Raw genomic sequence first — 16,696 nt, forward strand, 5'->3', positions numbered from 1 at the left:
GCAGGCTTTTAATCCAAGTATATTGGAGGCAGTTGATCTTTTTTTTTGGTTCTTTTTTTCGGAGCTGGGGACCGAACCCAGGGCCTTGCGCTTCCTAGGCAAGCGCTCTACCACTGAGCTAAATCCCCAACCCCACAGTTGATCTTTTGACTGTGAGGCTACCCTGGTCTACATAATGAGACCCTGTCTAAAAAAAAAGAAAAAAGAAAAAAGAAAAAAAATTTTTTGACAGAATCTCACTATGTAGCTCTCTGACTGTCCTGTAACTAATTCACTGTGTAGATCAGGCCTTGAATACATACTCAACTGCCTGTCGAGTGCTGGGATTAAAGGTGTGCATCACCATATCTAGCCAAGAAATAGGGACTAATAGAGGGATGGGGGGGTGATGATACACACTTTTAAGCTCAGTACTTGGGACGTAGTGGCATGTGGATCTCCGTGAGTTTAAGGCCAGCCTGGTCTACAAAGGATTTAGGACAACCAGGGCTATGTTACACAAAAGAATCCTGTCTTGAAAAAAAAAAAAACTATTAGAGGTACTTTTAAAAATAGATTTTCAGAGTCAGGCACTAGGGAGGCAGAAGCAGGCAGATTAGCCATCCAGGTTTGGGGGGCAGTCAGGTCTACAAAGTGAGTTCCAAGACAGCCAGAGCAATACATAGAAACTTGTCTGGAACACCCCCCCCCAAAAAAAAAGATGTGTGCTATTTTTAGGCCTTTCCATTGGAGATTATTTCTGAGGTTCTAAAGTGCTGAGGTGTCTTACAGTCTATCCTAACTTCTACCTTATGGAGAGTTTAAATAAGGCCTTTTGCGTTTAATTCTTGGAATTACTAATAGGTTTAATGTTTCCATAGCCCTATAATACCAAGCTACCTTCTAGGTGTCAGGGACCTGGGTTCAGATTTTAGCTCTTTTATCAATATACATGGTTTAATTCTCACAGATTATGTAATCTCTGGATCTCAGTCTCTTTTGTGAGGTTATGGGTAGTGAGCCGGCCTTCTTGGAGTTTGGAAGAAGGGGCTCACTGTCCAGGCCCATAGAAAATAAATAGGAGGCCACTGTCATTTCACCGTCATTGCCATGCAACCTAATGACATCTTCAGTCTAGTGCTCAGATTTTTTAAGCTTTGGGGATCATTAGAGATACAAAGCTCTGGCACCAGGAGCCTCTTGTAATGCCAGAGTCTCTAAAGTATCCTCACTACGCCACAGTCTGTCAGATCTACGCCTGCGTACAAGTCGCTCTGCACGCCTGCGCAGACTCCGCTGTCTTGGGTAAGTGTCGTCAAGGAAAATCCCCAGCTTCTGGGTAAACAAGTTGCCGCGTGAGCTCGCCTGCACGTGTTCCCTACATCTCTGAGACCTCTCAGCCTATGAGAAAGTTTTTAGGGCAGGGCTAGCATTTGCGTCACCGACTTAGGCAGGGCAGGGTTGTCTCCACAGCCAATAAAAATGTTGGGAGTGGGTGGGGGTGTGGCTTCCGGTCAGATGTCCAATCAACGCGCTGAGGCGCCCCCTCCCTCACGTGGCTCTATCACTACCGGTTGTCATATTGTCCAATGGGACAATGACTGCGGTCTGAAATGCCAATGGTTGCTTTGCAAGGGCTTGCCGGCTGCACGCGGAGCGGGGCATGGGTTGGCGCCTCTGAGCCAATAAGCTAAGGAGGCGTGACGAAACGGGCGGTGGGAGGGCCTGGAGGAGCCTGTGGAGGAGCCACAGTAGTGAAGAATTTGGATTCTACGTGCGTTCAGAACTGTGAGTAGCCCCTTATTCCGGGGCTGTCGAACTTGTTTTTTTCGGGGAGGTGCGCTCGGCAAAAAGGGGTGTCAGTGGCGTGGTGTGTGTTTGAGATCATGCAAATGCGTGTTAGCTGCAGAAATGCCTGATGGTTGTGGAGAAAGGGACCACAAACTAAGCTCTAGGGGGACATTAATGAGCATTACCAGCATCAGATTTCTCAGCACTCTATAGAGTCCCTGGACGCTGATGCCTAGCGCAGGGTGCTCAGAAGTCCTCAGCCATCGAGGGTGCCGAAGCACCTGCGATACAACCCCTAAGAGCTGGTTATGGTTTGGGTAGGCTCCCTAAACACTCGGAAGAGGTAGAGATCTTGAGGCTGGAGAAAGGCCCTGGTAGGGCAGGCGGGAACATAGCATGGTGATCTGAGTAAGGCTGGTGTGCTCATTTGACCGAATGGCTCTCATCGCGACTATAGGTTTCTTTTTCAAGAGAAAAGGGTAGTATCGTGGCCTCAGGGACATGCTTTAGAAATAGGAATGGTCAAGTAATTTGTCGGATTCTGAAAGGGAGGATAGGGAAGAGGGTTTCTATATACCGGCTTGTCTACTCTTGAGCTGCTAGAGGTGATGAGTTACCAAAAGACTGCTCTGGTGTCTAGACAGTCGGGCATGGGGTGAGGTAGGAGAGGGAGGAAGTGAGATTCCAAGGAAAGTTTTGTGCCTGGATGATCTCAGGGGATTTTGAGCATAGGAAAAAAATGAACTATGATGGTACGTGCATGGAGCACAAACAGTGCCTTGAGATCAGGCTAAGAGGGGAAAGGAGAAGGCATTGGATGGATGCACCCGGTGTTCTAGGCACCAAGCTTAGAAGCAGGGGAATACTCCCCCGACAGTACTGGTTTGACGGTGCTGGAATGCAGTGTAGAAGTTTGGTAACACTTCACAGGGTCCCTAAGGGTAACAAGCCAGTAGGACAAGCCATCATTAGGGCTGAACCTTGGGCTCCATTATTAGGAAGCTGAGAACATGTTTATGAAGCAGACAAGGAAGGCAAGTTTAGTAACTACCCGAGTCTTAGTTGTTCCTCGTGCAGTGAGGGTGATATTTACCTTCAGTTGTTTGGTGGCTTAAATGAGAACAGTATGTATAAAGTTGTTAGCACAGCGCTTGGGTCATTTACAGACTATAAGGTAACAAAACAATAGTGATAGAGTTAGGGATTTGTGTGCATGCTGTGGCTGTTTTTCTGCACGTTTTGATGACTCCTCTTTTCCCTCTTCCTGATTTTTTTTTTTTTTTTTTTTTTTTTTGTCTTTGGGCACTAGCCCAAATTCCATCATTCCTCCCCTGTATTCCTCTCCCAAGATCTGGGCCCCAGACTGAGACTATTTGCTATGTTCCAGTTTGACTTCTTAAATCCATTCTCCCCGAAACCCCCCTCCAAGACCCCCCACTCTGTGCTATAATAGTAACTAGAAATTCTGCCTCTGAAGGGGGCCCCTGGGAAGGAGCAAAGGTGCGTTCTCTCACAGAACCTGGGCCTCCAATTTACCCGCCCTAACTCTTTGGTACTGGGCCAGCAACTGTGTACAGTTTGGTGAAGGGGAAAAGCCAACGCCAGGAGCTGTAAGAACCATCTGAGGGGAGGGCAAAATTAAGTCCCGAAAAGAGAACCAGGATGGGGGCGGGGGAGGGGGACCCCTTCCTCCTAACCGTCTCTCCAGGAATCCTTGGCTTTTGTACAGGACCGCTGTCGTTGGGTTGGGGGAGGCGCCAAGGCTGAGTGCATGTCCTGGGCCATCGGCCAAGAGAACACGATGTTCCCTAGTGCGCTGGCCGCCGCCCTCTGGGGCTGGCCGCCTCCCAAACCGCTGCCTCTCCAGCCTCCCTGCCCCACATTCCCCGGCTGCCTCGCCCCGCCTTCTGCCTCCGCTTTGACGTCACCTCCCTCTCTCGCCCCCTCTTCTCCATTGACGGCAGCAGAGCCTGGTTACTGTGGGGAACTGTGAGGCCCACAACCTGGGCCTTGGGATCAGGTGGGGGCTGCTGGAGTGCTGAAACCTTTTGTCTGTGTAAATAACAGATACAGAAGTGGGCGAGCAATGGCTTTGGGTCAGAGGAATCACACCTAAATCCTTGAGAGCTGTGGAAAGAGAAAGGGGTCTTAAAAAAAAGAGAGAGCACAGGGTCACAGCACAGTACGAGGGGGCAGGAGAACAGTATCATTTTCAGGAAGAGGAAGCTGAGAATTCAGACTCTCGTGTCTTTTGTGTTCTGTGTTTTCCTGCTTCTGTTTTTCTGGGTTATTTTATAACACTTCTGTGTCCCAGCTTTTCTATAGAACCCTGCTTCTCCGCCTCCTCCAAGGGAAACACCATTGTTAAGGAAAGCGTTAGCCACGTGACAGCGTGGGGCGTGCACTTACAGCTGATTATGTCAGCAGCTGCGTGGTGGCCTCTTCACTTGCCACCTACGTTTCCAGGGAAGCCTGAGAACTACTCAGCACAGGTCTAGAAAAAGGGGCTGTGTCACTGCAGCTCTCCTGGACCCAGACTGGCATGTTAGCCCCCTAAATCAAGACCCTATTCACTTTTTATGAATCAGTGCTCCACTTTTTTTTTTTAAATGTAATCTGTTGCCTCCTCTTCTCCTGAGACTCCCTTACCTTTACCTATCCTTAATAGAAACAAAACCATCCTGTTTACCGAGGATTACTGTGCGTCAAATCCTGACGCCCAGACTTACCTTACTGCTTGGGAGTATAGTGAATGAGACAGATGAGTTTGCTGCTGGGTTCGTGAACCTTGGCTTTCTCTTTCTAAGTAGCAGGAATAAAAAGCCCTCGCCACCCCTCCTTTTTCTGCCTACAGCCTCAACTGCCCTCTCTGCTGCCCCCTTTATAGTCCTGGCTTCCTGGCCCCCACTTTTGGGGCAGCCCTAAATGTGGGTGGCTGCATCCTTTGCAGAGGCAGTACTAGTCACCAGGGAGGCTGCCTGGAGACCTTTTCTCTGATTGGCTATCGAAGCACCTGCTTTTGTTTCCTTTCACAGTAGCCATTGGCTTTTGCTGTCTTTTCTTAATGACAGGTGGACCCTCAATTGCCCTTCTCTCGGGATCTGAAGTGTCAGAGGAAAGGGTTGGATGACAAGGTTGGGAAGAGGCCAGGGAATGTCAGCCTAGGTTTTCCTTTCTCCCACTTCCATTGGGTCTCAGACATTTCATTCAACTGGCACCAGGGCAGGTGTCTGCAAAGTTGTGTCAGCTTAGGAAGTAGGTTTCTCTTGAGCACCCACTGTGGCCCAGGCATCCTCCCTGAAAAGGAGTAATTTCCCTCCCTCACTTCCCTTTCATTATTGACTGTATGAGGCATCCTGAGCGCATTGGCTGACTGAGCGGTGTCTGAGGCCCTTCAGCCCAGCACCAGCACCCAAGTCCACGTGCAAGGATGTGTGTGACACAGCCCTGACCTCAGTGGGGGCCAGTAGCCAATCAGATGCCAGGGAGAGATCCTTAGCCAACCGGGGGGGCGGGGCCTGCGGCTCTTCGGGCAGAAGGCCAATGAGGGGCAGGGCCTGGCATTATGCAACCCGCCTCCCAGCCTCGCGGAGCTTCTCGGTTGCGGGCCGAAACGGCAGGCGGCTGGAGGGCGCTCGAACGGCCAGGTAGGGATCCCTGCTGCAATCCTAGGGTTAGTCTTTGTCCCGGAGCTTGGCCACCACTACTTCCAACCTGATGGGTCACTTTCAGCTCTCAGAGAGCAAAACAGAAATCCGCCTTTCCTGTCACTGCCCACCACTTCCCGCCCCTGGGGCTCTAGGTGTTTAACTCAACCCTTTACGATGTCTGCGTTTATTATTCACTCACCTAACCTCCTGCCCTGCTCCTCCAGGGCAGCCATCTGAACCTACGAGACCTTTACAAACACGACCCCCTCACCCATTTTTCGACACTCGGGAGTCCATGGGTTTGCCCTGGTCCAAAGACCCCCTTCAGGCTTTTGCGCTCCTGGTCTTCCTCCAATTTCTGGCCCTATGCCGGTCGTGATGTCAGCCGCTTCAGGCTGGAACATCCTGTTCCCAGCGCTAGTTCTTGCTGTTGGCCACAGCCTTCCTTCCCTTTTCTCCTGGAGCTCAGAAAATACTTGGGATGGGGGTGTGGTTAGACGGAGTAGAGGAAAAACTATGTTGGTTGTGTGTCCTCTATCTAAGACATTGATGTGGTGGTAGGGTTAACTAGAAGAGTAAGGGACGAAGGAAGATGCATGGATCCTTGCCTATGGCAAGTGGTAACTCCAGTCTTGGCGTTTGGGAGTGGGTAGGGGCCTTAGAAAGAAAAGCAGTGTCTTGATCAGAATATTGTTCAAGGCAAGAGCGAGGATGGGGGCGTTTCCACGAAGAGTAGAGGCCGCATATTTCTCTGTGGGGAAACTAGGACTTGCTTCTGTAGTCTCTCTAGTTTGTCATTCTTCACTTGGCTCCTAGGCTGTCTGGGCCTTGGGGATTTGTTACGGTGGGTGACCTTCTTCCCCCATCCCGGTGCTGCCCTGAACCTTGTTAGCCAGTATGAAGATGTGTTGGCCAGTATCGGAGTGGGTCGGTTTCCCACTTCCAGGACGATAGGGGTTGGGGGAGGGGTCGCTCCTGCCCTCCTGTGGTCCCTCCAGCAACCGCTGAGCTCAGCGGCTGACGTCGGTTTCCCTGGCGACCGCGGCTGTGGCGGAAGCGCGTGGTGGGGCCAGGCACATCGGCGCGCATGTGCAGCGGGGGTGGCACCGCCCCCGGATAAAATTAGCCCGGAAGCCTAAATATAGGAGGCGATCAGCTCACCCCCTGCGCCGAGGCCTCAAAGTCCCAGACCAAGTGGGGACCTAATGAGAATTTGGGCATAGGAAACCTGCAAGCTTTGACCCACAGTGTAGTTGTAGTGGATTTTTTGGGCTGTACTCACTGCACACTGGCAAGAGGTGTAAGAGATGGCCTAAGAGAGCTGCCTTCCTACCTGTGGTATCCTTAGGGGAATAGGAAACAGAACTTACCTTTCTACTGCAAACCCCAGGCCTGGGACAGGCAGAGGAAGGACTGAGTGTAACCAGCAGGTGCTGTGGGGTTAATAACTCAGCTTTTGCCAACCATTCCTTCTTGGTTTCTTTTTCTAGGTGCCGTGATTAAATTAGTCAGCCCTCAGAGACAGGCGTCCTACCTCTTTATCCAGCCCTCAAAAGCCCTGTTGTGTACCCGTTGTGGCCTCTTCACCTTCCCTGTTTTGTCCTCCACTGCATGGCCCAGACATGAGCGGTCCCCTAGAAGGGGCTGATGGGGGAGGAGACCCCAGGCCCGGAGAACCTTTTTGTCCTGGAGGAGTTCCATCCCCTGGGGCCCCACAGCATCGGCCTTGTCCAGGCCCTAGCCTGGCTGATGACACTGATGCAAACAGCAATGGCTCAAGTGGCAATGAATCCAATGGACACGAGTCCAGGGGTGCATCTCAGCGGAGTTCTCACAGTTCATCTTCTGGCAATGGCAAGGACTCAGCTCTGCTGGAGACCACTGAGAGCAGCAAGAGGTGTGTGCACGTGTGTGTGTGTGTGTGTGTGTGTGTGTGTGTGTGTGTGTGTGTGAATGTGTATGATAGTATGAGGCTGTTGACCACGTGGCCCTCACTTAGCCTGTTACTTCTTTTCTAGTACAAACTCACAGAGCCCATCCCCACCCAGCAGCTCCATTGCCTATAGTCTCCTGAGTGCAAGCTCAGAGCAGGACAACCCGTCTACCAGTGGCTGCAGGTGTGTGGGGTGAGGGCTGTGGGAGATGTCTGGGGGTTGGGGCCAGACTCTGGAGCTAATGTCTTTGCCCCTTCCTACCTGTGGGTCTTGCAGCAGTGAACAGTCAGCTCGAGCCAGGACCCAGAAAGAACTCATGACCGCACTTCGGGAGCTCAAACTTCGGCTGCCACCAGAGCGTCGGGGAAAGGGCCGCTCTGGGACCCTGGCCACACTCCAGTATGCTCTGGCCTGTGTCAAGCAGGTGCAGGGTGAGTGGTGCTTCCTGGCAGGGTGTGGCCAGGGCATGGACTACTGTATGGGGGCCTTTCTCCTTACTGAAGATGGCTGGGATTCCCTTCTCCTGCAGCTAACCAGGAATATTACCAGCAGTGGAGCCTGGAGGAGGGTGAGCCCTGTGCCATGGACATGTCTACTTACACCCTGGAGGAATTGGAGCATATCACATCTGAATACACTCTCCGCAACCAGGTCGGTGCAGCTTGGGTCTCAGTGCGCACACACTCTCATTCTCATATAGCTCCTAAATCTTCTCTCAATCTTGGTCCCATTCTAGGATACCTTCTCGGTGGCTGTGTCCTTCCTGACAGGCCGGATTGTCTATATTTCGGAGCAGGCAGGTGTCCTGCTGCGTTGCAAACGGGATGTGTTTCGGGGTGCTCGCTTCTCAGAGCTCCTAGCTCCCCAGGATGTGGGTGTCTTCTATGGCTCTACTACACCATCTCGCCTGCCCACCTGGGGCACTGGCACCTCTGCAGGTATAGTACCAGTGTTCTGTGGAGAGGCTTGAAAGCTTTCATGCTGTGGGTTCTCCTCAGCCCAGGACAGAAAGGGCGCTGGCTGTGCTCACTTCCATTCCCATCTGTTCTAGGTTCAGGCCTCAAGGACTTCACCCAGGAAAAGTCTGTCTTCTGCCGAATCAGGTAGGCCTCTCCTACTCATCCTGCCATCTCTATACTATGGTCTGTGACAAGGGGGTGGGACAGCTTTCCCCTGGAAACCTCTAACACTCATCTCTCCCTTGCCAGAGGAGGGCCTGACCGGGATCCAGGGCCTCGCTACCAGCCATTCCGCCTAACCCCATATGTGACCAAGATTCGTGTCTCAGATGGGGCCCCTGCACAGCCGTGCTGCCTGCTCATTGCAGAGCGCATCCACTCTGGTTATGAAGGTGGACAGGCTAGGGCCGGGCCTGGGGGATGAGGGGAGGAAGGGTTTCCTCTAGGATGGGGTGCAGGTCAAGATATGAATTTGGGAGGCACAAGCTGAGTCCTTGGGATTAGAAAAGTATTAAAGGCGGGGAGTTCAGACCCTGCGTGGAGGCTGAGCTGTGACCGGTGAGAAAGAGTACATGGGTGATTCTCAGTGTCTTCTCTGGTGTGAGTCACCAGATGACTCAGACCCTGTAGGCCCTAAAGCCAGGTCTGAGCTGGGAGGAAGAATGCCAGGCAGCCAGACCCCAGGCAGAGAGGAGGGCTGAGGAGCTGGACCACTGGGGCTACAACCTACATGTTCTGTGCTGCAGCTCCCCGGATTCCTCCTGACAAGAGGATCTTCACCACACGGCACACACCAAGTTGCCTCTTCCAGGATGTAGATGAAAGGTGAGGTAAAGACTTGGATGAAGGTGGGTGGCCAGGGCCAAGACCAAGGTCTGACGTCTCCTCCCATTGCAGGGCTGCCCCACTGCTGGGTTACCTACCCCAGGATCTCCTGGGGGCTCCGGTACTTCTCTTTCTACATCCTGAGGACCGACCTCTCATGCTGGCCATTCATAAGAAGAGTGAGTTCTCTTCTCCTGCTCTCCTGTCCTCCCTGCCTGTCCCTAGGGCTTCTTAACTGTTCTTGTGATGGTGTCTCCTGAGGCTTTGCTCTCTCGAGTATCTGTGTGTCTCTTTCTCCGCATTATTCAGCTCCCCAATCCACTGACACCCACTCTCTCCTCCACCAACAGTTCTGCAGTTGGCAGGCCAGCCCTTTGACCACTCCCCTATTCGATTTTGTGCTCGGAATGGGGAATATGTCACCATGGATACCAGCTGGGCCGGCTTTGTGCACCCCTGGAGCCGCAAGGTGGCTTTCGTGCTGGGCCGCCATAAAGTGCGCACGTAAGCGAACTGTGTCTTTGAGCTGGCGCTGGGGATGGGGCAATATGACAGGGTTAGGGAAATGACTGAGTCTGCCTTTACAACCCTGCAGGGCACCCCTGAATGAGGACGTCTTCACACCCCCAGTTCCCAGTCCAGCTCCGTCCCTGGACTCTGATATCCAGGAGCTCTCAGAGCAGATCCATCGATTGCTGCTGCAGGTGAGCGTGGAGGAGAGCTCAGGAATGAAGTGGGCAGGAAGAGGTATAGACACTAACCAATCCATCCTCCTCCTTGCTGTAGCCAGTGCACAGCTCCAGCACCACGGGGCTCTGTGGAGTTGGCCCTCTGATGTCCCCTGGTCCTCTCCACAGCCCTGGCTCCTCCAGTGATAGCAATGGGGGTGATGCTGAGGGGCCTGGGCCTCCTGCTCCAGTGAGTACCGTCGCCCATGGTGACTTTCCTTCTGGCTGTCCTTCTACTGCAGATCATCACTGCAGTCCCTCCTGCTACCCCTACCCAGGCTCCCGGGTCTTCTTACTGATACTTGGGCTCCTGGTACTGCCATCCCAATGCTGCCCAGTGCTCTGCTGCCCCACAGGTGACTTTCCAGCAGATCTGTAAGGATGTGCATCTGGTAAAGCACCAGGGACAACAGCTCTTCATTGAGTCCCGGGCCAAGCCTCCGCCCCGGCCCCGCCTCCTTGGTGAGTAGGTACTGCCATAGACCCCGGGATGAGGAGTAAGGCTTGAGGGTCCCCTGGCCCTCACTCCCAACCCATTTACTGTTTCTTTTTCTTTTGCCCCAGCTACAGGTACATTCAAGGCCAAAGTCCTTCCCTGCCAGTCCCCAAACCCGGAACTGGAGGTGGCCCCTGCTCCTGACCAAGCCTCATTAGCATTGGCCCCTGAGGAGCCAGAGAGGAAAGAGTCCTCTGGCTGCTCCTACCAGCAAATCAACTGCCTGGACAGCATCCTCAGGTGAGGCTTGCCAGTCACCTTCTCCCTCGGCCCTACCTTGCCTGCCCAGGCCCTGCCCTTAAACCCTTTGCTTTATCTATCCCCAGGTATTTGGAAAGCTGCAACATTCCTAACACAACCAAGCGTAAATGTGCCTCCTCTTCCTGCACGGCCTCTTCAGCCTCTGATGATGACAAGCAGAGGGCGGGTCCAGTTCCTGTGGGGGCCAAGAAAGGTAAAGACCCAGTGCATGCCTGGCTCCCATTGCCCTGTCCCAGCCTGTCCCAGGCCTATACACTTCTGCCTTAGGCTCCCCTGCTCTTCCCTGGTCCCCCTTTCCTGCCTCCTGATCTCCAGGTTCCTCCCTCTAGCCAATCCTTCTCTACTCCTCCCTGGGATCCTTCTCCTGACCTCACAAGGGGCAGAGGTGGTAACCAGTGCTGTCTCTCCGCACAGATACGTCGTCAGCAGTGCTGTCTGGGGAGGGGGCAACTCCTCGGAAGGAGCCAGTGGTGGGAGGCACCCTGAGCCCGCTCGCCCTGGCCAATAAGGCAGAGAGCGTGGTGTCCGTCACCAGTCAGTGTAGCTTCAGCTCCACCATCGTCCATGTGGGAGACAAGAAGCCCCCGGAGTCGGGTATGGGCATGGAGTGAGGGGGGTAGTGACTGGGCCCCACTTGGTCCCTCAGCCAGAGCTCTTTCTTACCTACCTTTCTTCCCCTCCCCCAATGGAGAGAAGGAGGCTACCTTCTTAGTTTGGGGGAATCTGCTGTTCCTGACTGTCCCCACCCAACTAACCTCTGCTGCTTGCCACCCCCGCCCCCAACCTCCTTCCTGTTCTTACTGTCAGTTGAACCATAAAAGTTGGGTTAAGGGGAGGAGGTCCAGTCCTGAGGTGCTGACCACAGATGGTCTAAAGCAGGGAAGACTGAGACTCCCCAGGGTCCTTGGGTAGACCTTAAATCCATGTGAAAAGCAAGATGTGGGAAGGTTTCCTTTGTAAAGAAGAGGTTTTACTTACCCCAGGGATTTCGGGCAGGGTCTTGGCCATGGGTGGAGACTAAGTGTCCTCTTTTCTCCTGGGAAAGAGCCCGGGTCTTCCTCTGGGCAAGGAAGTGGCCTTGAGTATCTGGGCCTCAGGCCTTGGCCGTTGGACAGGGCCAGAGTTGGTTGGGTTGTTGGAAAGGGAGGCTTTGTGAGGCTGTGGTGACCTTTCCTTCATCTCACCCTTCTCAGACATCATCATGATGGAAGACCTGCCTGGCCTGGCCCCTGGTCCAGCCCCCAGTCCAGCCCCCAGCCCCACAGTAGCCCCTGACCCAGCCCCAGATGCTTATCGCCCAGTGGGTCTGACCAAGGCCGTGCTGTCCCTGCACACCCAGAAGGAAGAGCAAGCCTTCCTCAGCCGCTTCAGAGACCTCGGCAGGCTTCGTGGGCTTGACACCTCTTCTGTGGCGCCTTCAGCCCCTGGTGAGCGGGGCAGCCACCTGGGCTTTCTTGAGCTTCTTTCTGTGCAGCCAGCTGCAGGGGGTGGTAAAGTGATGGTGAGGGGAAATGTATCTGCTCTGGGACCCAGGCGATGCTGCCTTCACTGGCAGGACCATGTTTAGTTAGATTTCTAGATAGCATCTTCCTGTGAGGCCAGGGTTCCAGGCTGTAAGCTGAGGAGGGAAGCCTGAGGGGCTGGCACTGAGACAAGCAGGTGGAAGTGCCTGGTTCCAGGTAAAATACTCCAGTCCTAGCCTGGGAGCAAGGAAAAAATGTGCCCACATAGGACTTAGCATCACTGACTCTGGGCCAATCTTGGCTGGGGTTGGACTTGAAGGGCAAATGGGAAATAGCCCCTCTAGGTACCTGCAGGAGACCTTTGCAGGCGGCTATGGCACTGAGGCCCCCTGGGCTGTTCTGCCCACTGCATCATTCCATCATGAGTTAGGCAGGCACAGTTTCAACTGGCAGGACAAGTGTCCAGGCTGGCCTGGCCTGAGGGATTTTGGCAGATGGACTGAAGTCACCTGCCTATGGACCCACTTTGCCTCCTTCTCTTTGCTAGTGTGCCTCTGTTTTGCACACCCCCAGCTTGACCATCATGGAACCTTGCCCTTCGCTGGCTCCTTTCACAATAAACCCCCTTGTCTCCCGGCTCCTGTGATTCTGCCCTGAACCTTTCCCTACTCCCTAGCTTCTGTCTGTTGCATGCAGGCTGAGCAGCTCTGTCTGCCCTTTACTTGTCCTCTTCTCAGTGTTTCAGCAGGAGAGGTGGCAGTCTCCTTCTTAACCCTGGTCTTTCCCCACAGGTTGCCACCATGGCCCCATTCCCTCTGGTCGCCGACACCACTGCCGATCTAAAGCAAAGCGTTCTCGCCACCACCAGACCCCCCGACCCGAAACCCCCTGCTATGTGTCTCATCCTTCACCTGTGCCCTCTTCTGGACCCTGGCCACCCCCACCAGCCACTACCCCCTTCCCAGCAGTGGTCCAGCCCTACCCACTCCCAGTGTTCTCCCCTCGAGGAGGACCCCAGCCGCTTCCTCCTGCCCCCACATCTGTGTCACCTGCTACCTTCCCTTCTCCCTTAGTGACCCCAATGGTGGCCTTGGTGCTCCCTAACTATTTATTCCCTTCCCCAACTAGTTACCCATATGGGGTATCCCAGGCTCCTGTTGAGGGGCCACCTACACCTGCTTCCCACTCACCTTCTCCATCCCTACCCCCACCACCTCCCAGCCCCCCCCACCGCCCAGACTCCCCACTGTTCAACTCAAGATGCAGTTCCCCACTCCAGCTCAATCTGCTGCAGCTTGAGGAGTCCCCCCGCACTGAAGGGGGTGCTGCTGCAGGAGGCCCCGGAAGTAGTGCTGGGCCCCTGCCTCCCAGTGAGGAGTCTGCTGAGCCAGAGCCCAGACTGGTGAGCAACACTGCCCTCTACCCCTCTTCTGGTGCCCTCAGCCCCCTCTTCTGGTGCCCTCTACCCCCTCTTCTGGTGCCCTCTATCCCCTCTTCTGGTGCCCTCAGCCCTTGACCCTCTTCTGCCTGGTTGCTGCTACCTGGACTGGTTCTCAGCTTCTTGGCGTTGGTATGGGTGGGAGAGCCGACTGTGTTTCTAAGTGAAGCAGAAGTCAACTGTGAAGGGACAGTTCTGTCTGTCTGACAGGTGGCAGGCGAGGACATCCCACTATACATCTGTAGACATTCTGAGAGTGTATCTGCCACTTGGAAAGGGTCCGGCATTACATTCCCTACTGTCAACTCTCAGCTTGGCCCTGTGTCATGGAGCAAAGAACAACGATCTGTTGGGTTGGGTGTACCTCCTTTGGTTCCCCTCAACAGTGGAAGCATTGAAAATGAGCCATGGTGGTGACTCCTTACTGCCTTCCTGTCCCCTCCAATGCCCTCCTCCTCTAGGTGGAGGTCACGGAGTCATCCAATCAGGATGCACTTTCAGGCTCCAGTGACCTGCTAGAGTTACTGCTCCAGGAGGACTCTCGCTCTGGCACAGGCTCCGCAGCCTCGGGCTCCCTGGGCTCCGGCCTGGGCTCTGGGTCTGGTTCGGGATCCCACGAAGGGGGAAGCACCTCAGCCAGCATCACTCGTGAGTAGTGCTGTCTAGTATTTCCCAGGGATGGGAAGGCGGGAGACCACACCCCAGTTTGGCCCACTTGTTAAGGCCAGTGGGTTGGACACATGGCCTGAGAAGGGTGGCCTGGTGAAGCCTCTCAGGGAATGTGTTAGCCAGCCTGACTCCATTGGCCTTCTCCACCCTTCCACAGGCAGCAGTCAGAGCAGCCATACAAGCAAGTACTTTGGCAGCATCGACTCTTCAGAGGCTGAAGCTGGAGCTGCTCAGGCCAGGACTGAGCCTGGGGACCAGGTCATTAAGTATGTGCTCCAGGATCCCATCTGGCTGCTCATGGCCAACGCTGACCAGCATGTCATGATGACCTACCAGGTGCCGTCCAGGTGAGGTGTAGAGGCTTCATCGTCCCTTTCAGAGAAATAGAGAGACTCGCTTACTCGCACTGCCCAGATAACCTGACGTTCTGTCTTCTGGGGCTAGCTCTTATCTGGAGGTGCCCGGTGTGGCATAAGCCCCTATTCCTTTGGGCCCTATCAGTAGTTCTCAAGTTGAGGGTAGATTTCCCGGTGTAGAAAGCTTCCTTCTGTTCAAGGACAGCACAGGAGACAGCAGGCTCAGGACTCGTGGCTGAAGACGAAAGCTAACCCATGGGTCTTAACTGCGAAGAGTCCTAGCCTCTGCCTTTCTTACCAGGGATGCAGCGTCTGTGCTGAAGCAAGACCGGGAGAGGCTCCGGGCCATGCAGAAACAACAGCCACGGTTCTCAGAGGACCAGCGGCGGGAACTGGGTGCTGTGCACTCCTGGGTCCGGAAGGGCCAGCTGCCTCAGGCCCTCGATGTAACGGTGAGAGAAGTCGGGGAAGCCAGGAAGAGACTAGGCTAGAAGATACTGATCTCAAGTCCAAGGGATCTAGGACTAGTGTCTGATATCAGTGTCTTTGGATCATTAATTCTGAAGGGTGCTAATTCCACAAACCTGCTGCTGGGTTATATAGTATTAAACCACACCACCTCACGAGTTTCTGTGGAACTTCCTACCGCATAGTAGGATCCCAGTGTGTGTATGAATGTTTAGTCTGCATATATGTATATACACCACATGTGTGCCTGGTGTCTGTGGAAATCTGAAGAAGGCAATCTAGAACTGGAGTTAAGGAGTTGAGCCACCATGTGGGTGGGTGCTGGTGTCTGAAGTTGGGCTTTGCAGTCCCCTCAGTAGAGGATTCCCTACCTTGTTAGACTGTAGGTACGTGTGTGCACTGGTTTCTTGGGAGTGTATTTTGGGTCTCACTGTTAGGTTAAGGTTGGGATGCTGGGCTAGCAGATTCCCAGTGAGGATCCTGTGTAACTCCTCCCCTTTCCCTCCAAGGCTTGTGTGGACTGTGGTAGCAGTGTTCAAGATCCTGGCCACTCGGACGACCCTCTCTTCTCAGAACTGGATGGATTGGGGCTGGAGCCTATGGAAGAGGGTGGAGGCGAGGGAGGTGGTGTTGGCGGGGGTGGAGGTGGTGTTGGCGGGGGTGGGGGTGATGGTGGTGAGGAGGCCCAGACCCAAATTGGGACTAAGGGCTCAAGCTCTCAGGACTCTGCCATGGAGGAAGAAGAACAAGGTGGGAGCTCTTCCAGTCCAGCTTTACCTGCAGAAGAGAATGGCACCAGCTAGACTCCATTTGGGCGCCACTTACAGCAGTCTAATGAGAGGCTTCCTTTGAACCATGTTGGGATTCTTAGAACTCAAGATATATACAGCTGGACCAACCAATAGGAAACTGCCCCAGCTTCTCCCAACATAGGGGGCAGGACCCCCATTACCAGCTCAAGGCTTAGGAGCTGCCTCTAGCCTCTTAGCAGAGTGGAAGTTTTCAGCCCAATTTGGAGGAGTTGCTCCCATCCTGCTGAGAGAGACTGTCCGTCTGGTTAAGGCTGCTGACAAGCTGCTGAAGTGGTCTCTCCAAATCCCAGCTGAGCCCGAGTCCCAGTCACAGGGTTGGGGCTACACTTATTTATTGAGGGAGATAGCTCACTCTCCCACCTCACCCCAAGATGGGAGGAGGGGAGCCTGGGATCTGTGCAGGATCCAGGTCCGTGAACCCCTAGCTGCTCCAGGGTGGGGGAGGTTGGTGGACCATGGAGTCCCTGGTGCTGCCCCTCAGGTGGGACCCAGGTGTTCTCAGCTCTACCCTCTACCAATGACATTTGTGTTTTTGATATTGTGTCTTGTTATTTTTTTTTTTAATACAAAATGAAAAACCAAAAACCCAAGACTTTGTGAAATGAAGTTGGGAGTTTGGGTGAGGGGAGGGGGTGGCCCTCCCACCAGCAAGGGTTGCAATGTTAAGTGGGTAGATGAACTCTGTTCCTTTGTCCTCCACATCCCTGGCAGCAAGGACTTTGCTAAGCTTGTTAACACAACCCCGGCCTCTACCATTACCTTAGAAGCAAAGGGGCAATGTGGCTAAGGTCTTGGCAAGCCCCAGTGATAGATACGGCGGCAGAAACAAGTGGAAGTGCTGGGAACTCCGTGGGCTGACTTCTAAAG

The 16,696-nt window shown here is 53.9% G+C and overlaps 1 protein-coding gene across 3 annotated transcripts; it reads left to right on the forward strand.

Annotated features, from left to right (window-relative positions):
* Positions 1 to 1,611: 1,611 nt before the first annotated feature.
* Per1 (period circadian regulator 1) lies at positions 1,612 to 16,414 on the forward strand. 3 transcript variants are annotated; one of them, XM_006246613.5, is made up of 23 exons: positions 1,612 to 1,767; positions 6,911 to 7,317; positions 7,439 to 7,537; positions 7,631 to 7,785; positions 7,884 to 8,005; positions 8,091 to 8,292; positions 8,406 to 8,457; positions 8,563 to 8,705; positions 9,060 to 9,138; positions 9,211 to 9,317; positions 9,489 to 9,642; positions 9,734 to 9,842; positions 9,925 to 10,056; positions 10,223 to 10,328; positions 10,431 to 10,602; positions 10,689 to 10,816; positions 11,038 to 11,217; positions 11,817 to 12,050; positions 12,878 to 13,488; positions 13,986 to 14,172; positions 14,351 to 14,540; positions 14,851 to 15,001; positions 15,527 to 16,414. In XM_006246613.5, the coding sequence occupies exons 2-23, from the start codon at positions 7,043 to 7,045 to the stop codon at positions 15,818 to 15,820; spliced, it is 3,882 nt and encodes a 1,293-aa protein (XP_006246675.1). In that variant the 5' UTR covers positions 1,612 to 1,767; positions 6,911 to 7,042; the 3' UTR covers positions 15,821 to 16,414.
* The last annotated feature ends 282 nt before the right edge of the window (positions 16,415 to 16,696 follow it).

This window comes from Rattus norvegicus, chromosome 10, assembly GCF_036323735.1.
Source record: "Rattus norvegicus strain BN/NHsdMcwi chromosome 10, GRCr8, whole genome shotgun sequence".
Lineage (NCBI taxonomy): Eukaryota > Metazoa > Chordata > Mammalia > Rodentia > Muridae > Rattus > Rattus norvegicus.

What these genes read in the sequence shown, in the direction of transcription:
- Per1 (XM_006246613.5), top strand. Translation starts at nt 7,043, where the DNA reads ATGAGCGGTCCCCTAGAAGGGGCTGATGGGGGAGGAGACCCCAGGCCC. An exon ending in GGGCACTGGCACCTCTGCAG is followed by an intron (nt 8,293 to 8,405) that starts GTATAGTACCAG and finishes CATCTGTTCTAG; the next exon opens with GTTCAGGCCTCAAGGACTTC. An exon ending in CATCCACTCTGGTTATGAAG is followed by an intron (nt 8,706 to 9,059) that starts GTGGACAGGCTA and finishes TCTGTGCTGCAG; the next exon opens with CTCCCCGGATTCCTCCTGAC.